Raw genomic sequence first — 19,822 nt, 5'->3', positions numbered from 1 at the left:
GCATTTAAACCATTAGCCTTCATTGTATCACCTTGGCGTGAATGTACGTTCTCCTGGAATTTGTGGCTATTTTTCTGAAAGATAATGCGTGTTGTTTCAAACTCCTGAAGCGGTTTGAATGTCCAGTTAGATTGGAAGTGTATTAAGAGAACCACAATGGATGGCTTTAGTTTGTTGGTGAAGACAGAAGATGATGGGGAGGAGTCATGCTCTATGTTAAGGAGAACCTTGAATGTATAGAAATCAGCTCTGGTGATGGTAGACACTATCAAATGCTTCTGGGTTAAGATCAGAGGAGTTGTCTTCAAGGTGGATCTTACAGTAGGCATCTACTAGCGACCTCCAAACCAAGATGTTGAAGCAGTACTCAGTTAAGCAAGCTTTGAGTCAACAGAACCTGGTTCTTGTGGATGGCTTCAACTGCCCCAGACATTTGTTGACAGAACAGTACAGCAGTTCATATGCAACCCACCAAGTTCCTGGAATGTGAAGGGAACAGCTTCGTCATAAAAATGTTAGATGTGCCAGCCAGGAATGAGGCACTTCTGGACTTGCTACTCACAAGCCAAGAAAACCTGGTTGGTAGTATTTCAGTTAGTGATAGTCTTGGCTGCAGTGGTCACAATATTGTGGCATTTGGGATCCTGCAGAGTCATTGCATGCTGCAGGTTAGTACCAAGACAAAGATTTTAGATTTCAGAAGAGTACACTTTCTGAGGAGAGATTCTATGGGAGACTTCCAGGGAAGATAAAGGAGCTTGTGAGTGCTGGGACATTTTAAAAAAACCTGTAAGCATGGAGCAGTTCCTCCCCTTTAAAGGTAAGACAAGCAAATGGAGCAAGAGACCCCCTCGGCTAAACTCCAAGTTTCTGAGTCTGTTCAAAACCAAAAGAGAAATGTACCCAAGATGGAAAAGTGGATGAATACCAGTTGAGAACTACAAGAGCATTGCCAGAGTGTGCAGAGATGCAGTGAGAAAAGCAAAAGCTCAGCTTGAGTTGAAATTGGCCAGAGATATCAAAAACTACAAGAAAGGGTTTTTCAGATACATAAACTAAGCAGAAATCGAAGGAAGATACTGGCCCACTGATAAACAAGAGAGTCAGTCACCAGCACCCCTGAAAATGCAGAACCGTAGAATAGTTTTGGTTGGAAGAGGCCTTCAAAATTGAGTCCAACTTGAGGTTCTCGACACTTTTTTTACCTCTGTCTTCACCAGCATGGTTGAGCCCCAGGCCTAGGGAGCAAAAATACGGGTCAGTTCAAACACAGACCCACCATCAGTGAAGGAAGAGTTGGTATGTGAACTGTTACAGGAGCTTGACACCTACAAGTGGGTCCTGACAATATCCACCCAAGGATGTTAAGAGTCTGGCTGATGTCATTGTAAGGTTGCTCTCCATAATCTTTTTGAAGTTGTGGAGTTTGGAGGACATCCCAGAATACTGGAAGAAGGCTAATGTCACCTACATCTAGAAGAAAGGCTTATAGGAGGACCGAGGAATTTTTAGGTCCATTGATTTTACTTTGGTTCCTGGGAAAGTTATGGAATGAATCCTACCCAAGACTGTCACAAGTCAAATGAAACACTTGATTGGGAAAAGCCATCACAGATTCACCAGGGGCAAATCGTGCTTGACAAACTTGATCTCATTCTATGACAGAGTAACCTGCTCAGCTGCCATTGGTAGACAACCACCAGCCTTGGAGAAATGTCCACAGTGGAGCGGTAGACATTGTCTACCTGGATTTCTCCAAGGCTTTTGATACGGTTCCCCACAGCCTTCTCCTAAAGTTATAGTCTAGACAAGTGGCCTGTGTGTTGAGCGGGCAACAGGTTGGCAGGCAGCACCCAGAAGGTGATGGTAAATAGCTCCTCATCAAACTGGCAGCCTGTCACAAGTGGGACCAGTATTGGGCCCAGCACTGTTTAGTATCTTCATAAGTGATCTGGATAATGAGATCAATGATGTTTTCTGATGATACCAAAATGAGTGGGGAAGTGGACACTTTGGAAGGGAGAGCCACCCTGCAGGAAGACCTGGATAGGCTGGAAGAATGGGCCAACAAGCAGTTTATGAAGTTCAAGAAAGACAAATGTAAAGTCTGGGAAAACCTCAGAAAGCACAATCCAGGAGTGCAGCACGGATGGCGGTCTGCCTCAGTGGAGAGGGACCTGGGCTCCTGGTGGGCAACAAGCTCAGTATAAGTGAGTATTGTGCTGGGTTGCATCAACAATGGCATCACTAGCAGAGATGAAGAAGTCATTATTCCACTTTACTCAGTGCTTGCCAGGATACACCTGGAATACTGTGTTCGATTTTGCTCCCTGCTATACAAAAAAGATGTGGACAGGCTGAAGAGGTTCTAGAGAAGGGCCACAAAGATGGTCAAAGGACTGGGAAGCCTGCCACGTGAGGAAAGGCTGGAAGAGCAGGGTTTGTTCAGCTTTGAGAAAAGAAGGCTTAGGGCAGAACTTATCATCAAGTTCCCATGCTTAAAGGGTAGCTTAGAAAAAGGTGGAAACTTGCTTTTTACAAGGAGTCGCATGGAAAAGGTGAAGGGTAATGGGTACAAGTTAGTCCTGAGGAGATTCAGATGGGACGCAGGAGAAAATTCCAAGCAGGTATTGGAATAATGTCCTCAGGGAAGTGGTGGATTCCCCAGCACTGGAAACTTAAGAATTCATCTGGACAGGGTGCTGGGCCATCTTGTCTAGAGGGTGCTTTTGCCAAGAAAGTTTGGACCAAATGATCCTTGAGGTACTTTCCAAACTGGTCCAATGTCTGAATTACTTTGGCAATTTGAAATGTCTCAGTCTGTACAACATGATAATTAATTTTTGTAGCTTTTGCTACGGCATAGTATTTCTTTGAAATCTTTTAATTGAAAAGTAGCCATCTCTCTGAGGTCTAGGAGGTAAAGATGACATGGTGTTGCTATTATGAAAACAGTTAAAAGCTTGGCATATGTTAATGATTGAGAACAGATTTTTTTTTTAGGAAACTCATGCTTGAATTCTTATTTTCTTCCAGACTGCATCCTCAGCTATTAAAGGTGCTATCCAGCTGGGAATAGGATACACAGTAGGAAACCTTACATCAAAACCGGACAGAGATGTTCTTATGCAAGACTTCTACGTAGTGGAAAGTGTCTTCCTACCGAGGTAAGAGCAAGCCTATTGAATTTATTTTAGTAGAATATTGTAATGAAACTCTGAACTAGATATTTCAAACAAAGATTGTTTTCCACTTCAGATGAAATGGTGTTAGCATAAGCTTAATGTATGAGAATTTGAAAATTACCCTGTCTTCTTGTTGTCATCGAACACGAAGATAGGGAGAAAACTGGGAAGATCACACCTCAGCTGAAGATTTGAGACTTGTCACTTCCAGAGAAGGAAAGTAGTTGTGATAGTTTCAATTAAAGAAGCTGTTAATTACAATTGGCAGCGATGTGTGGATCTGTATGCAATTAAATACTATATCCAACATTCACGATTGTTTGGTTTCAGTTTAGTTTCTAAAAACTGAGAATAATACTTGCCATTTTGTTGAGGTATTGTCAAAATATATGAAAATTCAGGTCCTTCGGTGTTAGAAGTAATACAAGGATTTTCAGTACACTGTAAAATTCCAGCTTCGACTGTAGCCAGTGACAGGGCTCAGCTCTTACCAGCTGGCTACAGGTTGTGCACTATGACTGCGTTACATTTTGCCACTTCAGCTTCTATCACTGCCAAGTTGATGCTACAGAATTTGCAATAATGCAGCTATGCTGATGGAAGAAATCAAGGTCATAGATGTTTGGGGGCTCAGAAGCTGAAGTACAGTGCCATGTAACTTTTCCAAGTTGCATATTCTATGAACGGACAAAGAAGATTTAAGAAAAATGTGTTTTGAAACCAGGATGACTTACTCCGTTCTGTGTTGTCTGTGTTCGTAGAAGTGCTAAGTATGAGTTGTGCCTGTTGTTTCTGCAAGGACATGCTATGTGTTGGCTGGTTTTGGGAATATTTTCTGTGAGTTTTTCAGAATTTTTTAATGTGAAATTTGAATGCTACTTCATAAACTGTTCCTAGTAATTTACAATCCTTAAAAAATCCTTAAATATCCTTAAAAAATAGTGTTATCGTGCAAATGTTAAACTGACAATGTACAAAATTGCAGGCACTTTGAAGTTGTTCTATCCTCATGTAAATTTGCTTGATTGAACTCCTTCCTCTGAACTGAGATATACTTTAAGGAGAAGAAAATTTATTTCTCATGTGAAATGAAGTTTTATGTTAGATTCTTTAGTTCTTAGTAATTCAAGGTATTCATATCCTTGTTCTGGTGTTTACTGTGGGGTTTGTGCATAGTATTGTAGTCCTTCTCTTGTAGATTAGGTAAATATAGACAAGTTTTCATATACAGCAATCACAAAATTTGGTTTAAAAAACCAAACTACAGCTAAGAAATTTGTGTATCAGGTAACAAAGTCTTTAGTAGTCTGAAAAATGGAGTGAGCCTCATATTTGTGAAACCTGTGACTGTAATAGTGATGCAGACTTCTGTATTTTTTTTGACTGCTATAGTAGGTTGTTTATGGAAATTAAATGAAACATACATGCAAAACTCTTTTATTACATAGCAGAGTTTTGGAAAAAAATCTTTTTTTCTTTTTTTTAAGTGTAGTTTAAAAGTAACAAGTGAAAAAATGCTTTGTAGTCCATAGCATTGCATGTGTTTTCTCTCCTTTGAAACTTAAATGCATGTACAGTCAGAAATGAGATATCTCTGGTTTGTGTTGTTTTAAAGGGAGGGCTATGAGAGATCTTTCTTGGCTTAAAAAGAAAACGAAGTCAGAAGGAGTACCTGTTGTACTAACCTAAAATTTATTATAAAAGCATTAGTAGCGCATTTCTGGACAGTTTTCTGTAAATAAATAAAACATATGAGGAAAAATAAACAATGAAATTAATGGAGCTGCATGGCTTTTTTTTTGCATATCTGTCTAGTAAGCAGGAGTGTATGACAGTGAGTCATCTTGATGGTAATGAAACGCCGCTGTATAAAGAGCAGATGCTGATAACCTTCTGAGTAAAACTAAAAGTTTACTATCCATAACAATCTATTAAAGCCATGATCATTGATTTCTTATGCTAATGCACAGAAATATCAAATTCAAGGTCTTTCCTGTGTCTTGATACAACACACACATTCATTTATCTAAAACGGTTTAAATCCAAATTCGTGTTACTTTGCATAAATTGTAATAATTTAGGATTGCACATAATGGAATGTGTTTCTTTCTTACTGCTTGAGACTGTTTGGACATTTAATCTTTCCTGTTGGCATTATGTGGATCACTCCTGAGTCATATCGTTACGTAGATTTGTTGCTGTAGTCGGAGGTAAAAAGTGAAACTTGGATGTTCTTTCCAGATAGAGCTGCACTTCCAAGGTACATCTCAGGTGCTCTTCTTTTTCCTGGGATGCTACTTACATGTGAAGGCAGCATTGTTAAAAGTCATTAATTTAATGACTTCCCCACCAAACCTTGGATTGGTCTGGGTTGAAAGCAGTTATTGAAATTGGTCACACCAGCAGGTCCAGTAGGTTGATCTGTACTTCAAAGCACCCTGGAGCAAGCGCAGGTTAAGGAAGACCTTTGCCAGATGTCTGGAGATGGAGGAGAACCCGACAGTGCAGCAAGTGTGGTGCTGAAAGCAGGTGCTTACAAGGCAAGGAGCAGCATTTTTCCACTTGCTTTGGGCGTGCGTGATTCAGCAGGAACTCCAGCTTGTGGATTAGCTGAATTTCCCCTTCATTGTGTCCAGTTCACAGCAACCTGCCACTTCGCACACAGCAACCTGCCACTTTGCACGCTGTCCTGCTCCACCCTGCTCCCATGTTTTCCCTGGATCCACTATACCTCACCTGGGTCTGGCATCGAGCCAGAGAGGTGTTTTGTGAAGTCATACGCACCTGCTGCTCTAACAGCAACAGGCCTGTGGTTATGGTGGCAGTGATAAAATACACCTGAGCTAGGAGAAATGCAGCAGAACAGCAGCCTGTGCACCAGCGAACAGAATGGAGTTATCTGTGCCTTTTTATTGTTAGGGGGAAATGGTTAACAGTTGTTTGTAAATTTTATCAGTTGCAGGAGATGAATAGTCTCTGTGTATCTCTCAGCCCCTGCAATAAACCTCAGTACCACCTGTACTTCAGCTTTGGTAACTTCAGCAAAACACTTCCAATGGTGTTCAAGATTCATGAAGAAGGGAGAAAAATGCCAGGGAAAAAGAGGAGTCAGTTCAGAACTGAACAACTGCTCTGCTTATTGAGGGAGCTAATGATGTAAATCAGGAGTAACTCCATGGATTGCAGGTTATGTCTGATGCAGAGTTACTTTGTAACTGGATTAAATTGGTCAGAGTTCACCCAGATTTGTTTAGGTGTATATTTCAGGAAATTACTTTGAGTGAATTACAGGTATCTCTGTACAGTGGGTGGATTTGAATTGCAAAGGTGCTTGTTTTCCTGTACAAATTGTGGTGAAGGGGGTGGGGAAGTGCCTTTGTTGCTTTCTGCTTCACATTGTGGCATACTTTTTGTCCCTTTCTCTTCAGGCTGCCTAGGAGTTTATAATATGTTGTTTTGGGGAGTTAAGTGAGGTAGTTCCAGGGACTGGTATAAATGAGTTCATTGAGAGCCATTGTTCAGATTGAATGTAAGTGGCGCTATGTAAATGGGCTCCTTGGACAGAGAAACAACTGCCATCTACAGTGACCCAATTGATTTGAGTGATACAGTGCCTAAGTCTCTGTCTGGTTCCCTGAGTGGTTTGATTCAGGTGAGGATCTGGGTCCAGGTAATGTGGCCATGGTTTGAAGGGCTCATTGCTAAGCTGATAAACCTGGCTGTGTAAGGCAGTGGTGGCTTGAGCTGATTGCCGAACCATGGGGCCATGCAGCTGCTTGTGGGTGGGCAGTGTTGGGCAGTTTGCTGAGTGGTTCCAGTAGGCACATTTTTGGTGATGATGCTTGGTAAGCCTAACAGAAGCTGCTCCGATCTGTCAGCTAACTTTGGCTAGTCAGTTGTATGCAGCTTCAGAAATGCAGAGGATTCGAAGCAAGGCAGTATGTTTCACGCTCTATCTCTCTGTTTTCTTAGATGGAGACTGCTGTTAAGTGCAACTGTGAGTTTGACCTTTTTGCAGCAAGCTGTTAATCAGTCCTGTGTGCTTCCCTTACCAAAATGCTTCATTTTCAGGGTCTAGACCCTGCATATTGGTAACACTTGCTGTGGTTTCTAATTTAACTAGTAAATGTGTTAGATACTGTTGACCTCTATGCACCCTGGAGCTACGGTCATCTGTACAGTGAACAGACTCAATTACAAATTGCTTTCTTGTGATGCTAATAAAAGATTATTCAATGCTTTCTGCTATTTAATGTCCAAAGCTTAGTGTTATATTACGATAGTCTGGGTTTTAGCCTGCATCTAAAACTGAAGTGTGCTATTTTCTGATGTGTTTTTAAGGTCCGATTTAGAAAAACAAAGAAGAGTGACACTTGCCCTTGGAAATATTTTTTTTTTTTTGTGAAACCTGTGTCATAGGCTACCTGGTGGGCTAAGTAATGTCTTTGTAATTAAAGAATGCTCCATAAGCTTAGTGTGAATAGTACTCAGATATTCACAGTTACACTTAGTTGTTATGTAACTTATGCCGCTGTATTTGTTTCTAGCTGGGCAGTTTCACAAGACAGATAAGAAAGTGGCCTGAAACCTTTGATAAAGTGTTGCTGCTCTTTGGTGCTCTGGTTGTAGAGATGAACAGGATGGCCCAAGCTCTGAAACACATTTTATGGTTTGTGAGTAGAATGGTAGCACAGATAGGAGGAAGTAGTTTCTGTTTGCAGAATAGATAGTACTCGAAACCAGGATACTGTGGCAACAAATACAAAAACATGTATGTTATGTATTCTGGTCTTAGCTGCTTCTATTATTGTCAAATTCTTGGTAAACCTGTGATAACCTGGATACTTCTGTAGTTATGTAGACGTACTTAAACTATTGTTAAAGTATTTGAAGATTCCTTAATGGCATCTCCATTTGTTTGTGAAATATTTGTGTCATCATCATCCTAAGAAAATGACTGTGTATTCAGCTGTTACTGTTTTGAAGATATTTACTGTTCATGGTTGTATTTCAAAGCTGCCTGATGGGGAACTGCTTAGGATAGAATATAGTAATGGAAAGTATAGGAAAACATACAGTGACAAATAAGGATATTGCCACTGGACTTCATCCCAAAGTATGCAAAATACAAATACACATCTGTTTTTACAGGTAGCTCTAATACCTGCTTCTATCACGTGATAAACAATTGCTGTCCTGAAAAGATACATGGGAAGTCAATACACCAAAGCACTACCTGATTTCTCAGTGTGTATGCAGTTTGTAGAGTTTAAACACATTTTTATGCGTTGTAAAAGAGCAGCTTTATCCAAGAACGTTGAAACTGAGATTGGATACTCTTTAGTTTTTGATATTGTAGCATTTAATCTTAGCTGTTTTATTTAGATCTTAAGGTTTAAAAAAGAGTTGGTTTCACATGAGAGAACTGAAGTGGTCCTCCTCTTTGCTTTTTTAACAAAATGTACAAGAAGGGTGAATGTGGGCCCATGATTACAGTGTAACTATTTCTTTTGTTAACAGCTGCATAAGAGCCTGTTAACATTGCTCTGAGAAAAAGGCTTGCTACCAAGAGATGCAGCTAGCCTTCTCTGCCTCTTCAGATAGGTGTGCTGTCTCCTGACTACATCCTACCAGGCTGAGGCCGTAGTAAAGAAGAGCTACCAAGAAACGTGTCTAGGTGTCTTGTTTAGCAAAGTTTTTGAGCCATAGGATTAGCCATTAAAAATATAATTAGTTTTAGTTCATTTTTAGTTTGATATTGTACCCCTACACTTCAAATCAACCCTCAACATTTACCAAGAGTCAGGTTAAGGAATACATACTGTCATTTCTAGATGTGTTAGAAATCTAAAATTTAAGTATTAAAGCAAACTTGCACAGTAAGCTTAATCTCTCTTTTTTGTGTGTGTGCTTACCTACCTTTTGTGTTTGTGCTGTCTTACAGCCAAGATTATTAAAATAACTCATAAATTTACAACTGCTTCTTAATCTTTCCAAAGCCTATATTGTTTGTCATGATTCTGATACAGAAACTTGAGTTCTTCAAGATTGTCAGAATTAAAGCTGGTATTTCAAGCCTGTATTCTTCCTTTTTATTTATTTTTTTTCATTAGACCTGTGACCTAAACTACCTGAGAGGAAAATTACACTATGCATCCAGATATATAAAACTTAATATTAGACAAGACTGGCAGTGTTCTGAGCATCTGAAAGACTTTGTAAGAGAAAGCATCAGCCAATCTTATTGTGAAGAAAAACCACCATCTACAATATTCGGTTTAGAATCCTAATGATTTTCATTTTCTAGTGTATAATGGAAGAGTAAAATACATGTGGATTTGATTTTAATACCTTGGAGTTGCAATATGGTAGACCATAGAGTGATCAGATTAGTTCGTTAGGACTATGCAGCCTTCACTAACTGCTAACCATGTGGTTTAGCACTCCAAGAAGCAGCAGTATTCTAAAGTTATGTATCCTTTGTCATCCACACCCGTCTTTTTTTTTTTTTTTTTTTTTTTTTGTGATTTCCAGGCAGAAACCAAGTTGGTTTTTTCCCTCCTTTCATCTCCTATTCAGGAGACTGAAACATATGCATTTCTGGAGACTGAGGATGCTTGTTCACCAGATCACACTGTTTAAGTAGCACCAGTTCAGTTCTGTTGGGTTTTGGTGATATGCATGCAGGGGCAGCTAGGTGGGTTGAGCAGACTTCTGTCATTGAGTTGTTATTAATGGAAGGTGACATTCTTATGACAAGCATTGATAGTACAGGATCAAAGCTCTTAAGTACTTTCATTGTATAATTTAGTCTTTGCAGGAATATTGCTTGCGGTTTATTCCTTTTCATGTCTGTGAATTATTAGCTTTTTTTCTTTTTTATTATTTTTTAAATTTTTTTTGTATACTTTGGATATTCCTGTTGCCAAATGTAGAGGTACGTGCTACATTTCTGAATAATTTTGTCAGAGTAAATAAGTAAAAAAGTGCTACAAGAGCTGATTTTGGCCACTGTGTCAAGTCTTGGATTTTGTACTCATTTATCATTGAGAGACTCACCAAAATTTGTCTTAAAGCTGTTCTTGTTTGTACTGAAATCATAATGTAGAACTTTGTTCTTCCACTTAAAAGCCTTTTAGTTTCCGTCATAAATTAATCCACAGACAGTTTTTGTGTTATTTTTTCTTCTGGCAGTGTTTCACTGCTGACCTCTTCCTTTAGCTTAAATTATGTACTATATATATCTAAAGACTCATACAACTGCAGCCTAAAAATACAGTGAGATCATAAGTGTTAAACAAGGAAAGAGCTCAGAAGGCTAGAGTGAATTATTTTCTTAATTATTTTTTTGCTTTAAAAGGACCATCTTCTGGGCTGATCACCCTAGTAGTCTTTGTCTGTACTTCTGGTTTGAATCTGTATCTTGCATATAACTGCATACCATTTTCCAGAGTTCCCCAAAGGGTCTGCATCCTTTAGAATTCCTATTTAACCAACTGAGCATGTAAAGCTAGTGCTAGTTTAGGTTAGGCAGACTAAAAGCCACTTTAAGATCAGCAAAGCCGGAGTAGATTCCCAGTTGTGGACTGTACTAGCACGAAGGAAAGAGGATATCAATAACTGCATTTGGCCTGCAGAAGAGACTGAGTGTGCCATTTTATTAGTAAGGCTGAGGCAATCAGTGTTGCTGCCACTGAAAAACATGCATAATCCTGCTTCCTTTCCACTGCTCTGGCCGCATGGTTCTGCCCTATGTGTTTATGCTGTCATTCATATCCATCTGACTCTCCTGCAGACCAGTTCAGGTCATCAAGCTAGTGTGAAGTCGTTTTGCTGCATCGACTTCCAAAATTTTGCAAGAGCTTACATGAGGTGGGGGTAACCCATCCTGTGCCAGTAAGCAGTTAGAACTGGCTTACCTTGGAGTAGTATCAGAAGTGGTAGCATTAGTTTAAACACAATCTTCAGGCAAATGGACATGAGTCATGAAAAGAGTAATTTGCTTTAGGGTTAGAGGAAGGAATCCACTGGCAGCATTCTGTCTTTTGCAGGCATTTCTGCTACTCTCATCAGTCATGATAAGGAGGTGTATCTGCATTTATGACTCTTGTCTCAGAAGGCCAATGGTTGATTTAGGCAGCTTTATGGTAAAACTAGCTACGAGATGGAAGTCGCTAAAAATTGCTCAGCAATAATTTGTTTTGGTTTATTTTTATTTTTGTTTACAGTGAAGGAAGCAATCTCACCCCTGCTCATCATTACCCTGACTTCAGATTTAAGACGTATGCACCTCTTGCCTTCCGCTATTTCAGAGAACTTTTTGGTATCAAGCCTGATGATTACTTGGTAAGAGCTTGCAGTTTTCCTTTGAGTTACAAATTATTATCATGTATACTAGTTTCATAGTGACAGAAGATGATGTTTTGATGGTGCCCAAATGGGTAGTAAATTTGGTGTGTAGAGTGGTTTTTAACTCGTGAATGTTTTTATTGGCTTATGAAAATTTCAGTTCTTCATCTTTGAAAAGATTCCTGTAAAAACCTGCCTAGATAATTGACGAGACTAAGTTGACTTACTGTTAATTCAGGTCATTGTTTCTAGAGAAGTTACAAGGAGTACTTGCGTGACTTCTATGAATTCAGTTCTAAAAAAATGCTCTTGTGTTATTTATTCACTTCATTAATAGTTCGTCTGCAAATACTCCAGTTTAGCCTCCATAAAAGTGGATGGTGGGCTGAAAAAGAAGCATTTTGGAGTATCTCCTTTGTTCTCTGAATTTTATAGTTTGAAGACTTACTTATTTAGATGTTTAGTTGAGGAAAAAAAAGTGATGCATTTGCTGCTTTCATAAAAGCAGTCTTTACTTGGTAGAACCACTTTGTGCACTGCCAGGGATGAAGATCCACTGTTTCACTTCTCCTGTACTGCATTTGGAAGGGTAGTGTGAAAGCAAAGATCTGGATTCTTTTCTAGATGTTTGTCTCATTCTGGTCCACCCAGCAAACCAGAGTCCCAAAACAAATTAATGATTTTATATGCCAGAGGTTTATTGTTAACTTCTTTCAAATGAGTTTTTTAGATCTCTTTGTTCCCTTATTATTGTTTCTTTAAAACCAAAAAAAAATTGAAAAAGATTAAATGAGTGAAAAATAAAATTTGATTGAATGGTGCTGAAATGTTACTTAATGTATTATTTCACTGACTTCTGCTGTGTTAAAGGGTGTTACAAGAGTTTTCTTCCCTTCTTGGACAACAAGCCTAAAATCAAAACTTAGCTGGTTTGCTTTTATATAGGTTGGATGTATACCATGTATGGATTTTGTATTATTAGCCGTCATGACATTACGTATGAAAACAGATCATTCCTTTGAATTATAGTTGTCGGTAGGAGGTAAGTACAGTTGGGTTGGAGTTTTATAAATCACAGAATCATAGAATGGTTTGCATTAGAAGAGACCTTAAAGATCATCTCGTTCCAACCCTGCTGCCATGGGCAGAGACACCTCCTAGTAGACCAGGTTGCTCAAAGCCTCATCCAGCCTAGCCTTGAACACTTCTAGGGATGAGGCTTCCATAGCTTCTCTGCACAACCTGTTCCAGTGCTTCACAATCCCCACAGAAAATAATTTCTTCCTAACATCTAATCTCAATCTACCCTATTTTGGTTTGAAAGCATTATCCCTTGTCCTACCACTACACTTGCTAATGAAGAGTCCCTCCCCTTCTTTTCTGTAGGCCCTCTTCATGTACTGGAAGGCCGCTCTGAGGTCTGCCCGGAGCCTCCTCTTCTGCAGGCTGAACAACTCCAACTCTCTCAGTCTCGTAGGAGAGGTGCTCCAGCCCTTTGATTATCTTTGTGGCCCTCCTCTGGACACTCTCTAATAGGTCCCTGTCCTTTTTATGTTGGGGGCCCCAGAGCTGAATGCAGTACCAAAGGTGGGGTCTCTGGAGAGCAGAGAAGAGGGGGAAAGTCACCTGCCTTGACCTGCTGGTCACAATTCTTTTGACTTTCTGCGCTGCAAGTGCGCATTGCTGCTGATATTCAGTTCCTCATCCACCAACACCCACGAGTCCTTCTGCACAGGGCTACTCTCAATCCACTCATTGCCCAGCCTGTATTTGTGTTTGGAATTGCCCTGACCCAGGTGCAAGACCTTGCTGAACTTCATGAGGTTTACACAGGCTCAACTCTCAGGCCTGTCAAGGGAATGGCATCCCTTCCCTCTTGCACCACACTGCTTGGCTTCATTGGTAAACATGCTGAGGATGTGCTCAAGCCCACTTTCCAGGTTCAGAAGTACGTGTATCATAGTTATCTGGAAGCTGTAGATAATCTTCCATCCTGCTGGCAATTGCTTCCCAGTCATGTTTCCTTTTAGTGCCAGCCGCAAACCATCCAGCTTGTCTAGCTTTGCCTCAGAATAACACCAGTCCTAATACCGACCTGGAATGAACACCGCTCATCACTGATCTCCACTCAGACATCAAGCCATTGACCACAACTCTTTGAGTGTAACCAATTTCCTATTCACTGAGCGGTCCATCTGTCAAATCCATGCCTCTTCAGTTTAGAGACAAGAATGTCATGTGGGACAATGGTGACATTATGTATTACACTATTTATCTATGTCCTTTTTTGAATGTGGTGAAAGATGAAATATACAGGCTCTGTTGTGAGCTGCTAAAAAGACTGTCGTTCCTAGAGTAAAGCTGTTGTCATCTGCAACTTCTGTTCCATCCAAGGAAACATTTGCAGTAGTTTAAATTATGGAAAGGTTGCTTGCTGTTGTTAAGAGATTTGTGACACTCAGTTTAGCTACAAAATGACTAATCCCTTTGGGAAATTCCCATTAAAGGGACCTTGTTGCAGATTCTTTTTCCTCTTGACACAGCAAAAGACAGTGATGGTATGTTTCCAACAAAAAGGGGTAGCTAGAGAAGCTAATTTCAAGACTAAGTGGACCTCCTTCAAAATTCAAAAGCAGATTTACTTCAACAAAGAGGTATTTTTGTGAAATATAGTTAGAATTTCAGTCTGTCTTGTTGTGATTGTTAGGGTTATAGTTGCTCTGCAAGTGTGTTAGAACCTGCTTATTTTGTTTCTGGTTCTAAGGGGACACTGCTTTGCAATTAGAGTGAGTCGCGGTCCTCTGCAGTCTAGAGGCAGATGTAGTCAGAGAAGTTCTGTGATCATAAACCGAAACTATTTTTAGTTTGGTTATGATGAAAACATCTGGTTAAGATTTTGCTCCCAATAGGATACATCAGAGTTCTGGCTGAACAGTCACTGCTGTTTATGTGAAATCTGGATCTGTCATGCAGTGACCATAATTCCAATTCAGTCTCTAAAACACTCTATTGTAACAATAGGCCAAGTGATGGCCCAACTGTGGCTGAAGGGAAAGCAAAGTAATGTAAAAAGAAGAGAGATTACACTAAACACGTGAATTTGCGCCATTAATTTGCAATGACAAATTCTAAAGATTTATAGTCCACCTTTTCCAAAGAGGTTGATCAGAGGGTAAATACATTTAGACAGCCTGTACCATTAATTGTCACTGGGAACCTCATGGAGTACTGGCATTTCGCAGGGAATCGTCATTAAGTACTTAATTGTCAGTGGCTTGGGGATTTTCCTACTTGTCAGTTTTCATTTAGCTTTCATAAGCATGCAGTCAAAAATAGCTGGGCTTTTTGCGTAGCAGCACTTGGTGGGTAGACTTATTTTGCAGGAATGAGTTCAGCTGTACAATAACCAACACACAGTGTAGGTTAATAATATGAACTTAGGCAGTACTGTTTTATTGAGCTTTAATGTTTAGGATAATTGGTTTAAATGCTTACAACAATGACAATTACTCATAAAGCTTTATGTATTTTGGCAAGAAAAGTGCAGGGATTGCAATACAACTGCTGATTTACTCTTAAAGTCTGTGGTATTACAGACTAGTATTGCGATTCTGTCTGTGGTCAATTGCAACTGTAAGATTAATAATAAGAAAGGTCTCTCGTATTAATTGGAGCAGACTGAATGGAGAAGCAGGGAGAGAAACAGGGAGTTTTTTTATAGGATGCAAAAGTATCCCTGGGCCCAGTGTAAGAAAATGCATTAAGGCAGCCCATAGGAAGCATGCTGCTTTAATTCAGATGCCTGCAGAAGAACACACTTATTAGATTTTCATATATCACTTTACTGTTACCACCCACTGAAATCAGTGGCAATACTCCAACTGAATTTGTTGAAAGATGTTTTCAACAAACAAAACTATTTTGTCTTGTGGAATTGCTCAAGTAATTTCAGACAATGACACAATAAAACAGATATTTGTTACTGAAACAGTTATTCCATTTGTTCTGAGGACCAGAAGACATAGTGCACTGCTAAGAGTAATTCCTGGGTACTTATACCTCTCACAACTTGTGTCCTGTGTAATTTTGTTCGTTGCAGAGACTGAAGGCCTAAAATATTGAACTGTACAGTAAGTCTCCAAGTGTGTAAAATTAATAATATATAACAAAAGAAGCGATAGTGTGAATGGAAATTTAATGATAATGTATTTTAAATAAGCTCTTGAGTTTAATATAAACAGGTTTTTCTATGGTTTTGAGCTTAATGTCTTCTCTCCATTTAGTTTGAATGAAGCATGGAATGTGAATCAACAGAGATTCAACACATACAGATTAGCCTCTGTGTGAGTTCTTGTTCTACTAGTAAGGAGTACTCCTTAGTGTCTTTTTCCTCCTTAATATGATAGTAATTATTATTATGCCTTGTGGAAGAGGAAGCCTGTCTATGCATCCAAAATAATGGTCCTCCAAAACCCAATTTTTACTACTTAATGGTATTTAGTTTCTCTGTTTCAAGCAGTTTTCAATGAGAAAATTACATTAGGACAACAATCTTGGTATAGCTGCTAATGGTTTCAATCAAGAAGAGAACTTAGCTTTTTGTTTGCAGTGACAAATCTCTACTCCCAGTGTGTCTAACATCTTCCTATACCACATAAATGGCTGTGAAACCATAAATGCCTGTGAAAAGTGAATAGTTGGAGTGAAAATGCCATTTTAAGGATTCTGACTCCAGAATTTTGAATGCTAACGGTGTGGCAATGGACTCTCTCCACCTCAATCCCTTGTTTCACTCTAGGGAAAGTTCAACTGGTGGATCGGGACGTGAAGAGGGACCATAGACTCAGGTGGCAACTGCTCTTCCACAGTTGTGCAGCGTGTCCTGGGCAAAATAGAGTGAAAGACGGCCAGATTACTGTGACCCAGCTTGCTGTACAGTATAGAGTTTCTGTAGTTAAAGGCCAAAGGATAAGCTCCATGATTCTCCTGTGCCTCTTTGAACCTGCCGTTCTTTGTATTAGACTTTCGTTTGGGTAAGGCATGCATTGGCAGTAAAAAAGAATTTTTGTCTCTTCCAGTACTCAATCTGCAGTGAGCCTTTAATTGAGTTATCCAACCCAGGTGCCAGTGGGTCCTTATTTTTTGTAACTAGTGATGATGAGTTCATCATTAAAACAGTTCAACACAAGGAGGCTGAATTTCTTCAGAAGCTCTTGCCAGGTTACTATATGGTAAGTAATTGAAAACTATGTTTTACCTGTATTTTTTCTGTTTCTTGTCACACTTCTGAAGATTCAGTTTCATCTGTTGTCTTTTAATGTTTCATTGGCTTTATCCATATTTTTCATAACATTTTTGACATTTTTTACCTATCTTCCAACTTTGTACTGCAGACACCATCAGAAAGAGTACATACACATCAGGAATATGTTTAAGATAATAACTGCTGTTCTTTCAGCATTCAAGATGAAGCTGAATGTCATCTTCTGATTTGATACCAAACCTGGCTTCTAATAAGCTAGTAACAAAACAGTTTCTGAATTTCTGATTCAGCTTTTTTTTTTTTTTCCTCTCAATTTTGTGCATTTCACTTAGAGTGGACAGAGAAACAAGACCGGACAGTTTCACTTTTGTTTTTGGACTACTTCTAATTTTCATTTCTCATGTAATGACATATAATTTATTCAAAACTTAATTTTTAAATGGAGCTTTTTGAGGGCTACTGCGAAGTTGCTTGTGTTGTTTTATGTGTGTCAAGTCATCAGAAAGGGCAACTGTTGATCAAATGTATATAGTACTTAATTCTTCCTTTTAGAACAAAAGCCACTTGTACATGCGAACAGAGATTCTTCTCGGTGGTATACAGGACTTTGGAGTATTAGACCTGTGACTGACTTTCTTTTCTTGCTTTGCTTTCTTAAGTAAACCCTTGAAAATTTACTCTCTTTCTTGTACTAAAAGTGAGGACTATTGTCATTATTACAGTGAAGTAATATGGATTCACTTTTTGTTTCATGGTGGCAGGTACCTTTTTAGTTGTTTCTAATTATGATAATCAACTCAGTATATGCTTGAATTATTGCAAGTAGTCCACTTTGCTTTTCTTCTGGGAGCTATATTCTCACTGCTACCGTGTGCAAGAGTTTACAAAATATAAAACTTCAATTACTGTGATTATTCCTTGTGACAGTATTTTATGCCCATATTTGTATGTTGTGACTTAATAATCATTTAAGACTTGAAGTAGTTTTTCTCCTTCTTGTTTTTTCATGCCAAAACCTGAGAATAATTGTATTCAGGAGGAGGATTTTCACTCTCACCTCTCTTATCCCCTCCTATTAATGTTTTATTTGTTGTGGAATTTGGATTTGTTTACACTTTTCTGTTCTAATGTTCAGTTGTGGTTCTGTTATGACCTCACACTCCTGTGGAAACAACTTGGTCATTTGACACAAACCTTCAGTGTGAAGAGCCTCATAGGGCTAGCGGTTCTGTTTTTTAGAATCCAAGTTACGGTAATGAGAAATACATTTGACCCAAAATCCTTCCAGCTAGTAGAATGCAAAGGTTGTTCTTGTCAGAATAAATAAATTAAATCTTCAGGATGCTTTTAGGTCTGACCTAGGCTGCTCTTTCATGGGATGTGGGAAGGAGAAATCTGGCATAAATGCAGGCCGGTTGCTCTGCTCTTGGCCTGTGTAAGTTCCTGGCAAAAAAAGCAGTGTTTATGCTAGCATTTTGAAATACAGAACCACAAAGATAATCAAGTAGTGAAATAAACTATATCATAGAAGAAAACAAGCACAGCTTTCTTGACATTTGTTAAAATCATTTGGTATTAAAAAAAAACCAACAAATTTCAGGCATGGAAGTTTATTTGAATAGGCATATTTAACAGTATCTTTTTTGTTTTAGAATCTGAACCAGAATCCAAGGACTCTTCTACCCAAATTTTATGGGCTGTACTGCGTTCAGTCAGGAGGCATTAATATTAGAATTGTTGTAATGAACAATGTTTTGCCACGAGCCTTGAAAATGCATTTCACATATGACCTGAAAGGTTCCACATACAAACGGAGAGCATCAAGAAAAGAGAGGGAGAAGTCCAATCCTACATTCAAAGACTTGGATTTTTTGCAAGACATGCATGAAGGGTTGTATTTTGACACTGAAACACACAGCGCACTGATGAAAACACTACAGCGAGATTGTCGAGTGAGTAAAAATTATTGACTATGTAAACTTCTGTGTTCTCATTTGTTCTAGATTTATCCTAGCAAAACAGAGAGCAGAATATGCCTCTGTATGTTGTTTTACCTCCATTCCTTTTCCATGCAATTTAATTAGGAAAAACTATGGAAGTCAATGCACTGATGAAGCCAGTATTTTAGTTAAGCTGTTGAGATCTGAGATCATATAATCATGGAATGGAACATCCTGAGTTGGAAGCAATTGACGAGAGTCATCGAGTCCAACTCCTGACTCCACACAGGGCAATCTGAAAGTTGAAGACCAATCTAAAAGAGCATCGTTCAAATACTTCTTGAACATCAACAGGCTTGAGGCCATGACCACTTCCCTGGTGAACTTGGGACTGGTGAACTTGGTGAACTGGTGCTTGACCACTCTCTCACTGAAGAACATTTTCCAGACATCCAATCTGAACTTCCCTGATGGAATTGTAAAGCCATTCCTTCTCATCCTATCACCATGTACCAGAGATCAGCACCAAGCTTTCTGCCCCGTCATGAGGAAGTTCTAGACAGCAAAGAGATTGCCCTTCAGTCTCTTTTTATCTAAGTTGAACAAATAAAATATGCTTATCCGCTCTCACAAATTGCCCTGTCACCCTCCCTTGTTGCCCTCCCTTGGACAGATTCTGATATTTTTGTACCCTTCACATATTGTGGAGCCCAAAAATGCATACAGGACTTGAAGTGAGGCTACACCAGTTCTGAGTATAGTAGGACAATCACTTCTTTCAACCAGTCAAATGTACTGTGCTTAACACACCCCATGGCATGGCTGGCCATTTTGGCCACTGAGGAACATTGCTGACTCGTTGAGCTTACCATCCAGCACAACCCTCAGATCCCTTTCTGCACGGCTGTCCCTGCATTTGTCTGCACATGCAGGATTATACCAATGCATCTGTGAAAATACTGATTAATATAGAAAAGTAGTCCAGTAGAGGTTGAGATTTTTTCATACTTCCATTAGTTTGAACATTTCACTCTTTTTTTCCTGAGCCGCAATTAGCCACATGGTACCGTTGTTTCATACAGTAA

General features: G+C 39.2%; 1 protein-coding gene across 1 annotated transcript in view; it reads left to right on the top strand.

Annotated features, from left to right (window-relative positions):
- The window catches only part of LOC104268701 (phosphatidylinositol 4-phosphate 5-kinase type-1 beta), a 29,612-nt gene extending 10,845 nt beyond the window's left edge, over positions 1–18,767 (top strand). Inside the window, exons 2-5 of the mRNA XM_009865426.1 lie at positions 3,037–3,167; positions 11,414–11,531; positions 16,613–16,765; positions 18,450–18,767. Coding sequence (XP_009863728.1) covers positions 3,037–3,167; positions 11,414–11,531; positions 16,613–16,765; positions 18,450–18,767 — 720 coding nt within the window. The remainder of the gene's footprint in view (positions 1–3,036; positions 3,168–11,413; positions 11,532–16,612; positions 16,766–18,449) is intronic.
- Positions 18,768–19,822: the final 1,055 nt, after the last annotated feature.

Source organism: Apaloderma vittatum, unplaced genomic scaffold, assembly GCF_000703405.1.
Source record: "Apaloderma vittatum isolate BGI_N311 unplaced genomic scaffold, ASM70340v1 scaffold16902, whole genome shotgun sequence".
In the NCBI taxonomy this organism is placed as follows: Eukaryota; Metazoa; Chordata; class Aves; order Trogoniformes; family Trogonidae; genus Apaloderma; species Apaloderma vittatum.
Note: the sequence above shows the minus strand (reverse complement) of the source record. Positions and strands in the feature narration are given on the sequence as shown.